The sequence below is a fragment of the Lolium perenne genome, chromosome 2 (assembly GCF_019359855.2).
Source record: "Lolium perenne isolate Kyuss_39 chromosome 2, Kyuss_2.0, whole genome shotgun sequence".
Taxonomy (NCBI): Eukaryota; Viridiplantae; Streptophyta; class Magnoliopsida; order Poales; family Poaceae; genus Lolium; species Lolium perenne.
In genome coordinates this window covers 292,957,781-292,968,611 of record NC_067245.2, presented here as the reverse complement: position 1 = coordinate 292,968,611, position 10,831 = coordinate 292,957,781, and the positions used below count along the sequence as shown (strand labels likewise).

Genomic DNA, 10,831 nt, shown 5'->3' with positions numbered 1-10,831 from the left:
GCGTGGTCGAGCCAGAGACTCAGAGTTCAGTATATATAGGTCCTCTCGTCGGACATTAGTATATCTGGGTTGCAGATATTTTTTGTTTTGAATAGTCTGCATCTGGCCCAATCGCGACTCCTGTGGATGAAGTGCCCACACCTTTTTCATTCACGACGTTGCCTTCCAGAATGTCCAGAGCGGGTGGCCAACTGGCCATGCCTCGTGAGCCACGCGCGAATGTGATAATATCGCGCTCTGTTCGTGCGTGTAGGAGCAGAGCTAGGCTGCATCATGCTATTATATGGACCATTCTTTCCAAAAAAGACATGTTTGTGTTGAAGCTACCATCCAGAACAAACGCTATCATCTAACGCTAACATTTATTACGCACCAGATTCTCATGGAGAGGCCGGTTTCATCGGAGTGGCCCAACCAGCTAGTGCAAGCCCAAGCCGTCCGGCAAGTTAAGCTGCCTCCTTTTTTTTCATATAAAAAAATTAGGTGCCTCCATTAGCTGCCACATAATTTTGAAGTGTAAGTCCAACTTGTAAGTTTGGATGAAAAGTAAAATAAAAATATAATTAGCTCAAGTAAGTACAACTGTAAACAAGGACTTCAAATGGGATAAAGTTGCCATAAAAACACAACTATATTTTTAACCGTGAGATTTATAAAATTATGTGGCTACTAAAAAAATAGTGAAAGCCTCAATACTAACAATGTGAACAAAACAAACACGACGCTTACAAAAGAAGCATGCATAGTTCAAATGGACTCCCATCAATAACTAAAACCAAACATATGGCCTCCATGCTCTTTCATCAATGACTAAAACAACTATGGAGCTTCGTTGGGGCAAAACTGGGCCACGGCCCGCCCTGTTATTTGCCAAAAAAATATTAACCCCTATGCATGTGAGGCCTAGGCGCCCAGCACACAATACCCTTCCATGTACACTACCTCTCAACCCTTGTTCTTCCTCTCAACTATTTCCATGGAGCCATGGCCGTGATGGCGGCTCGCTAGAGTTAGCACATTGGACATAAATAGAGAGGTGAGTCGAGGAAAGCAGTAGAGCGAGGAGGCATAGCAGCGCCACAACGTCACCGTCAGCCAAGAGTTGTCATGGGTCCGCCGCTCTGCCGAAGCCCGCTGATGCAGACATGGGCACGAGGCTGGAATGAGCTCTAGCATCCAGCAGCCGCAAGAACGGGGACGGGCCAGCAGGAGCTCTAGTAGTCCGCAACCGCAAGCACGGGGACGAGCCGGCAAGAGCTCTAACAGTCCGCAGCCAATGCCGCAATCAGGCCGAATCGATCCCCTTCGGGCCTTCTATTCTTCAATTATTCTGTCTACTCAACTATTCGTCTCGGTAATCTTCTTAGCTAGCAATTTATAGCATATGTTGTTTACTCGATTGTGAATGTGTTCATCAATTGTGCAGATCACGGCACCCAACATCCATGGGAAAGGCCACTCAATCAAAAATTAACTTTGTCTTGAAAATAAATAAAAGACGAGACAAGCGAAGCCATATGGTTTGGAACATGTTTTTGCGTTTTCTAATAGTGTGGCCCGACCATGAATTTCTTTCAAGATCCCCCACTGACTAAAACCACACATCCTTTATACAAGAGAAACATGACTAGATCATGAAGGAACATGATTCAAAGGGATTGTCAGCAATTATTGATCACGGACCTTTAAACTTGAAGAGCTGCAAACTTCTAAAAAAAGTGATAGTTTTCGATGTCATGTACGTGATAAAAAAATGTTGCACTTGATGTTAATAATTGTATGAAGACTTTGTAGCTAACCATGAACAAGTGCATTTATGCATACACTGGTCAGAACTGTATTAATAAGGCAAATATGGAAAATTATTACATGTAAAATGAACCAAGGAACACCGGAAATTGAGGAATTGTGACTGTTGAAGACATGCCCCCTACGACAGATGGAAAATATGAACATCACGGGATACATATTACTAGTCATTGTTACAGAGGTACGGTCGTCAATGAAGCTTTACCAATCTCCGGCAGATGGAAATATGAACTTCACGAAATACATACTACTAGTGATTGTTAGAAAGGTACGATATATAGGAATATTTATTTTGGTTCACGGGTGCATATGAACCCACTATGTGAAAACACATTTTTATATATCGAAAAATTCTGAAATAAAATTGCGCATGTACGTATAGACAGTATATGTTCATACGCAAGTTTTCGGAAAAAAAAATTTTTTTGTGTCCCGTGTAAAAAAAGACAAATTTTAATATTCAAAACATGACTATTTACAGGACATTTTTTGTATTTTTTATATAGACCACATAAAATGTTCGTTTCCCCAAAAAAACTTGTGTGCGAATATAGAATGTCCATATGTACACGAGAAATTTTATTTTTAATTTTTTTTGACATTTTTTATTTTTATTTTTCCTGCATTTTATATAATAGGTTCACATGCACCTATGTGCCAAAACACCACCTCCACATAACATACTACTAGGAAAAGGTGATAACACTGGTATTTCACTAACACTAGTACTTTAGTCCCGGTTCATAAGGGGGCTATAGTCCCGGTTGTGCAACTGGAACTAAATATTCGAGACTAAAGCCCACCCCGTTTAGTCCCGGTTACTTACGAACCGGGACTAAAGGTCCATCCACGTGGGTTGCGTGCGTCGGGGCAAAAATGTCTCCATGTGAAAAAAAAATTATTTTATTTTTTCTTATTTTTCCACTCCTTTTTTTTCTATTTTTTCAGAATTTCTATTATTTCAGTTATTTGTATCGTTTAGTCTCTAACTGCAATTATCTCTAGTTAAATTACTTACTCGTGATCAAACTGCCCGCTCGGTCACCCAACCTTCAACTACTCTAGCACTAGCACGCTTAACTTTCAAGTTCCATCCCGTCCCGCATCCAAGTGTTTCACGCGCATGTATGTGATACTAGTATCATATCAATCCTATTAACATGTTGGTCGACATCACATTTATTTATTGTTTAAATTTCAAATAATTATTTTAATAAGCAAAAGTAATATTGTAATAATAATCTTGAATAAATAAATAAACATTAACTTATTTATTTGTATTTTTAAATTTTTTAAATTTTTTTTTTTTGCAAAACTTAAAACCTAAAATTTGAAACTCTAAAAATTGGGTAAAAGTAATAGTAATATTTATGCAGGATGCAGTATTTTCATTTAGAATTTTGAGAATCTAAAAATTGGCTAATCGGGTGAACCCGGTGAATTTGGATGTAACTTTTTCCCACGATGATTTTGATTAATTATACGTTTTTTCCGACATCGTATGCAAAAGTTAATGCGGTTTTACCATTTTTAAAACTTTTTTTTTTGCAAAATAAGTTAAAATTCGAATTTCTTAATTTCACCGAATAGTAGGTTGCATAACATACAAGAATCTGAAAACATTTTATTTTTTGAATTTTCTATCATTTTCTTTTATATTTTACAAAGAAAAAAAAGGCGATCCACGGGGGGTGGGGGTGAAAGGTGCGTGGGGAGTAAAAAACCCGAAAAAGAGACCTTTAGTCCCGGTTGGTGTCCCCAACCGGGACTAAAGAGGCATGTGTCGGCCGCAGCCTGCCATCGGAGCATTAGTCCCGATTCCCCAGCAGAACCGGGACTAAAGACCCCATTAGTCTTGGGTAAAATTATTTGGGAACTAATGGGTTGGGATGGAAGACCTCTTTTCTAGCAGTGTAATAACGGTTATCGGAAGAATAAGTACATCACTTCAAATATAGTAAGGACATGCAAACAAGGAGAAGCTAACAATCACATTGCTACGCATAAAACCAAGATCATATGCGAGAGGGAGGTAACGGCTCATACCCTGGTAGATCGAACTAGTGGAAGTTGTCAATGACGAGGTTGATGAAGATCGAGTCGATCCCGACAACTAGACTCGTCTAGTCGCGTGGAGATGTTCGCGAACGGCTCGACGATCAAAGTGTCACACGTGCAACACGTCCACGGTATCCATACATAAGGGAGAAGCATCACCACGTCGAAGTGTGATCAAGCACTTCGTCGAAGCAAGGAATGTGATGATGGAGATCCAACAACGCTTGCACGATCACCGACTAAGCTAGAATAGATCTAGATGGACGGTAGAGATCCGACAACGCTTCTGCATCCAAGAGAGAGAACCTAGAGCACGTCGGACATATTATTAGGTACACTCCATGGAGGTGATGGAGACGATTGGACGACGACGTCGGCACAAGAGTCGACGACGTGTCGACTGCTAGGGTTTTGGTGGCGGAGGAGGTGTTGTGGCTTGTGGGGACTTGGGGTTGCGACTTGATGTTTCTTTGGGGTGTCCTCTTGGTCCCTTTAAATAGGTGGACAAGCCCCTTGGATCGTCCATAAACCTGTCACCAAGTTTGCGAGAGTTCGAATAAGTTTCTGCCAACCAAAACCTACTAGAACTAGGACGGGACTCCTTTGCCAAATCTGAATTTGTCTTAGGGAAAAACTCCTTACCCGTCAAGATAGCGTGGATATACCTATTATTAAACCTTACGGACTTCCTAAGACTGCCTAGGTCGTACCGTACATTTTCAGAACCTTCCATAATATTTTGGACTTTTTCGGTCCTTTCAAAACCTTTCAACAATTCCGAATAATAGTGGGAGTAGCAATTCGTACGATCACATGAAATGACACTACGACATATTATCCGGTATGCACGGAGATCAACTATATTGTTGCTCAGTTACAAAGTGACGTTTGAAGATCTTGTGACATATATATCATATCCTATTTCATAGTAGGATCATGGCATAATGATCTTTAGTAATAGTAATACTTAGTCTTTAAGAAACTACCAATAACTATAGTAAAGATGTGTTTCATAGTATAGCATTCGGGGTCTATTCATCATCATTGTTTCACTAACAATTTTATTACTACTAACTTATTGGCTAGTTCTAGAAAACCGATTTTTGTGTTTTTTTTTAGTAGACCGAATTCCTTAGTTTTTTTTTTTTTTTTTTTTTTTTTTTTTTTTTTGAGAACTAGACCGAATTCCTTAGTAGCCCGAATAACTCAACCGACTCCAACCGCGCCCAAAGGCCCAGGCCCACGCAAAGGCCAGACCCAGACCCAGCACAACCTTTCCCTGCCGCCGCCGCCGGCCGCCATTGCCACCGCCCCCGAAGGCCAAAACCCACCGCTCAGCCGCCTCACCACCTAAACCCTACAACAGCCCCCGACTCGCCGACGCAGCAGCACGGGCGCCCTCGCCGGTGGACGCCATGTGAGTCTCTGCCTCTTCGCGCTATCAATTCGCTGAACTGCTTGCCCTACCGCGTCTCGCTGCTGTTTCGCCTCTTGGTGTTTGAATTGGTGTGGTTCATGCTGCGCAGGTCGTCGCGGCTGTGCGTGAAGAACCTGCCCAAGGGCGCCGACGAGAAGCGGCTGCGGGAGGTTTTCTCTCGGAAGGGCGAGGTGACCGACGCCAAGGTCATCCGAACCAAGTAAGCGCGCCGCCTACTCATTGGATATTGGGGTCATTGCTTGCTGCTTCTGTGCCAGTTTAACCGTAATATGCGTTTGCTTAGAGTTAGAGGACCAGGGGAATAGATAATCAGACGACTATATATTATGTTCCTTCTTACGGAACACATTATATTTCTGCACAATCATAAGGACGAACTTATTAACAGTTGCTATAGAAAATGGTACAGTAGTTTCATTTGGACGAGAGAATCCAAACCTTTCCTGCATTTTTCAAACCTGTGCTGGCCTCATTATACCTTACTCCTCCAAAATAAACATACAAGATTGACCTGATTTGTACCAGACGATATGCAACTAGCTGTTTGGAGAAATTATAGTTGAAGTCCAAAGACTTGAATGGTTTTGCTTCTCTGTAGGGATGGAAAGAGCAGGCATCTTGCATTTATTGGTTTCAGAACCAATGAAGAGGCAGCGGAGGCTCTCAAGTATTTCAACAATACATACATTGACACTTCTAAGATCACATGTGAGGTATACTTTACTTTCTCAACGGGCTTCAGCCTTTCTTTCCTCTCTTTGGGATTGTATCTGTTGGATGTGTATTGCTGTAGGCGATGGAATGCACATGCCCATAAACAATCTGTTGTGTGACAGGTTGCTCGTAAGATTGGTGACCCTGATGCTCCTCGCCCTTGGAGCCGTCATTCCTTGAAGAAGCCTGAATATAACAGTAAAGATAAGAAGGACACTGTGGATGCTAACACACCGCTGAAAAGTTCCAAAGGCAAAGGAACATCTGTTGATGCGGGAGGTTCTAAAGGAAGTCTTGCTAATGATCCCAAGTTCGAAGAGTTTCTTCAAGTAATGCAGCCCCGTTCTAAAGCAAAGATGTGGGCGAATGACACAACAGGCACCCTTGATACTGCTGACAAAGATAACACCCTAGTAGCTAAGAAGCCTCTGAAGAGTACTGCTGCAGTCTCTGAAAACGATTCATCTTCTGAGAATGATTCATCTTCTGAAGATGATTTTGAGGAGAAAATAATAAATGATTTGCCCTCAAAAGGTGCTTCGGAAAATCTACAATCTGGAAGTAAAAAAGACAAAAATATGAGCGATGTGGACTTCTTGAAGAGTAAAATTAGAAAAAATTGGTCAGATTCCGAATCTGATGATGAAGATTCTGGTGATCAGTTGGGTAGCAGCTCTGATGATGAAGAACCATCTAATGAATTACTTGATGCAAATGAAAGGGGTCAGGTGGTGGATCAGAAGGGTAATCTGAATCAGAAGAATAATGTAGATAATGAAGCACCCATGGAAGTTAGTGACATGGAAGAGGTGGAAGATCCTGACAACCAAGATGGTGAACATATTGACACCCAACAAAAAGATGAAAAACATGCCAATCAAGAAACAGAAGATGTTGAAGCCGCTTCAGCTACTGATGAAAAGAAGCTGGCACTGGAGACTGGCCGTTTATATATCTGCAATCTTTCATATGCAACTACGTATGTTCTTACCTGTTACTACTTCAGATCAACCTTTATGTATTATATTCAAGATATAACTGTTTGCCTTTTCTTACAAGCATATTGTTGCTTATGGTTTCAGTGAAGATGATCTGGTTGAGCTATGCAGCCAGTATGGTGATGTTGAGCAGGCACATATTGTTGTCGATAAAACCACCAAGCTCTCAACAGGCAGAGGTTATGTGCTTTTTAACCTTCCAGACTCAGCAGTCAGGTATTTGGTTAACAACTTTAGCATGTCTGATTCAGAAGGATATTCTTATTTTTTGACAGCTCAGCTTACAAGAGATCCTTTAATCATTTCCTCTACAAATTTAGTTTCCTTATTGCATGTTGCGTCACACCTTGATATGTTCTTTGCAGGGCACTAGGTGAATTAGACAACTTCAGTTTTCAGGGGCGACTATTACGCGTAAAGGCTGCTAAACCACTAAATAATAAGCCGTTTGAGTAAGAAATTAAGTCCATTTTGTGTTGTTTATTTCTTGGGTTTTTGCTATGCAAATAATGTTTAATTCGTTTACTCTTAATTGTCATGGTCTAGTCATTTTGCTGTTGACGAGAAAATGAATCTGAAGCAGCAAAAGTTGGAACAAAAGAAAGCTTCTGAAATTGGTGGGGATACCAGAGCATGGAACAGCTTTTATATGCGTCAAGATACTGTATGGTTATCTTCTAGCCTTGACACTGATTTACTGATCTTTATTTGTGCCACTCTACATGCTGTTTATTTGTTTTTGTTGAGACAAACTGTAATAATCACATGATATTGCTGTCAAATATGTTTTTTGCTATTCCTTTATAAGTTGCTAATGTTGTTGAATTTTGAAAATTTCCATTGGATCTTGTATGCAAACTGATTGAAGCAATTGTGTTTGTACTTAGGTTGTTGAGAATATAGCAAGGAAGAATGGTATAAGTAAGAGTGAGTTACTTCATAGGGAAGCGGATGACCTTGCTGTCCGTATCGCTCTTGGTGAGACACATGTCATTGCGGAGACCAAGAAGCATCTGGCTAGGTCTGGAGTTAATGTTGCTGCCTTGGAAGAAAATACTTCCAAAAGAAACGAGAAGTTGAAAAGAAGCAACCATGTAATACTAGTAAAAAACTTGCCATTTAATTCTTCTGAAGAAGATCTCGCTGCGATGTTTCAGAAACATGGAAGTTTGGATAAAATCATTCTCCCTCCAACAAGAGTATTTGCCTTGGTATGTTCTACATTTTGCTTGTGTTGTTCCTCTATTTATTGTCATGCACTCATGCTGGTTGTGATATTGCCTTTTGGAGCTATTCATGGCTGTATATCGTTTGCTCTCAGAGTTTGCAAGTGGGCTTCATTACCTGCACTACAGACAATGCCCCTTGACTTCATTGGTTTGTCTTAAAATTTTCTTTTGGTTGTCTCAGGTAGTCTTTGTTGAAGCAACAGAAGCTCGTCACGCTTTCAAAAAATTGCTGTACACACGATACAAGTAAGTTTCTGTAGTGGTGACAGTTAATTCGTTGCTATTTCTTAGATAAACTTCTGCGCTCTGTGTTGATCACTTCACTTGATTGAGATCTGTATAAACTACTGTTGTTAATTAAGGTAATAATTGCATTTAGTTGAAGTAATACATGACGGGTTGACATATTTGCCTTTTGTAATTCAGTGAAATATATGCATCAGTTGTTTCATCTTTCATGTCTGATGTTCTCACCTTGACTTGAGGCCGCAGCCTTGTTTACTTCAATTAGGAAGGTTTTCTTTTATTTTTATATTCCTGAAAGGTAAAAAATATATCAGCTTCTGCTGTTCTGCTATTAAAATACTTTCGTGCCACTTTACACCACTGCTATAGATTGCAATTATCAACATCAACGCAATAAGTGTTGCCTTTTATTTATTGGACTCATACCTGATACTTGTATACTGGATATTAGCATGGGGATTACTTTTTGCTGATTACAACTTCCTGCTGACTTATAGTCCTTTTTCCATTTTACTGCTTTTTAGTTTTATTTGCCAGTGGTGGCTTCTGACATTTCTGTCAAAAAATGCTCTTATCTTGTTACATGAATCTACAATGGTCTATATCTCATAATAGTCTTTCTTTTGTACTACAGGGATACTCCACTGTATTTGGAATGGGCACCTGACAATATTTTATCTCCTACCTCAACACACGTGGAAGAGGAGGAAATGAATACCATTGGTGAGAGGATTATTACAAAAGCTATTGTAGATCAAACTGTGGAAGGAGTGAGTGCTGAGGAGATTGATCCTGATAGGGTGGAGGTTTGCTCTTTCTCTAACTTGGCCTTTCAAATTATTATTATATACAGTTTATGACAGAACAGTTTTGTGTTTGCTTTTGGCTACATCACTTATACTTGGACTGTTACGAATCTTAGTAATATACCATTATTCATTGCAGTCTCGGTCTGTATTTGTCAAGAATTTGAATTTCAAGACTACAGATGAATCCTTAAAGCAGCATTTCAGTACAAAATTGAAAACCGGGAGTCTTAAAAGTGCAACGGTATGGATATCCTTATGAATATCGAATGCATTATTGCATGTCCCACTCTCTTAACTCTTACCCATCCTTTTTTTGAGTCATTGTTTAGGTGAAAAAACATATTAAGAAAGGCAAGAATGTTTCGATGGGATTTGGCTTCGTTGAGTTTGATTCAGTTGAAACTGCAACAAGTGTGTGCAAAGATCTACAGGTATTCCTGCTGGACCTGCCTGTCAGAGTCATCTTTCCCTCTCGTACTTTTTTCCTGTATATTATGTTAATGTGGCAGCATGCTAAATGAGTAAATGATTTTTGTGTTAATAGGGGACAGTTTTGGATGGGCATGCTCTGATCTTGCAACTGTGCCATGGGAGAAAGGATGGTCAGAGTGCGAAGAAAAATGAAAAGGATAAGAGTTCAACAAAACTTCTTGTGCGAAATGTAGCGTTCGAAGCGACTGAAAAGGATTTGAGGCAATTATTTAGTCCATTTGGCCAGGTGAATATCCTCCTTTTGTTATTGAAATTTATTGAAAAACCTAGATGAGAACAAAGGAGTCTCCATGGATGGGGATTCAGTCTCGTAGAAAATGCAAGAATATATCATGGTCAAAAATATTTGAACTCTCACAAAAAGAATATATTTTATAATATGAGGAGTTGTTAATTTTTATGTTCTCTTTGATTTACCCAAGAAAGAGCCAATTTGTTTGATTAATGATTATATTCTTCCTGAAGTCTAATGAGTTACATTGATGAATATAATTTCAGCTCAAAAGCCTCAGGCTGCCTATGAAGTTTGGAAGTCACAGGGGTTTCGCTTTTGTTGAATTCGTCACGAAGCAAGAGGCACAGAACGCCCTGCAAGCCCTTGCGAGCACCCATCTTTATGGCAGACACCTGGTATGAAACCTTTCTCCTTCAAGCTAACGCCCTATGATGCATGAACCAACTGCATATTACTGACTCTCTTGCGTTCGCTTCAGGTGATTGAGCGGGCAAAAGAGGGAGAGACCCTTGAAGAGTTGCGGGCAAGAACCGCTGCTCAGTTCGTGGATGAACAGAGCGGTTTCCAGAGGATGTCCAAGAAGAGGAAACAAACTAGTCTGATGGACGAAGGCTCTGTCAAGTTTTCAAGGATAGTAGAGTAATACCGTTTGGTGGAGCTATCACGAGGCAGCAAATTTTTGATCACTTTGTATGATAGTATCACTCGTTCAAGGCAAAGCCTTTTTTTGTTGTTGTTGTTGTTTTCTTGTCTGTCCAAGCTTTTTTCACTTTTATCCTGTCTTGGTGTTTAAGTCCTCAAGA

At 40.1% G+C, this 10,831-nt stretch overlaps 1 protein-coding gene across 1 annotated transcript; it reads left to right on the top strand.

Moving 5' to 3' along the window:
* Positions 1 to 5,100: 5,100 nt before the first annotated feature.
* Positions 5,101 to 10,757, top strand: LOC127336239 (multiple RNA-binding domain-containing protein 1). Its single transcript, XM_051363031.2, has 15 exons — positions 5,101 to 5,284; positions 5,394 to 5,504; positions 5,904 to 6,018; positions 6,142 to 6,998; positions 7,102 to 7,233; positions 7,383 to 7,469; positions 7,564 to 7,681; positions 7,905 to 8,228; positions 8,428 to 8,492; positions 9,127 to 9,298; positions 9,438 to 9,542; positions 9,631 to 9,732; positions 9,846 to 10,019; positions 10,292 to 10,423; positions 10,507 to 10,757. Coding segments are annotated over exons 1-15 (2,661 nt in total). The 5' UTR covers positions 5,101 to 5,282; the 3' UTR covers positions 10,672 to 10,757.
* The last annotated feature ends 74 nt before the right edge of the window (positions 10,758 to 10,831 follow it).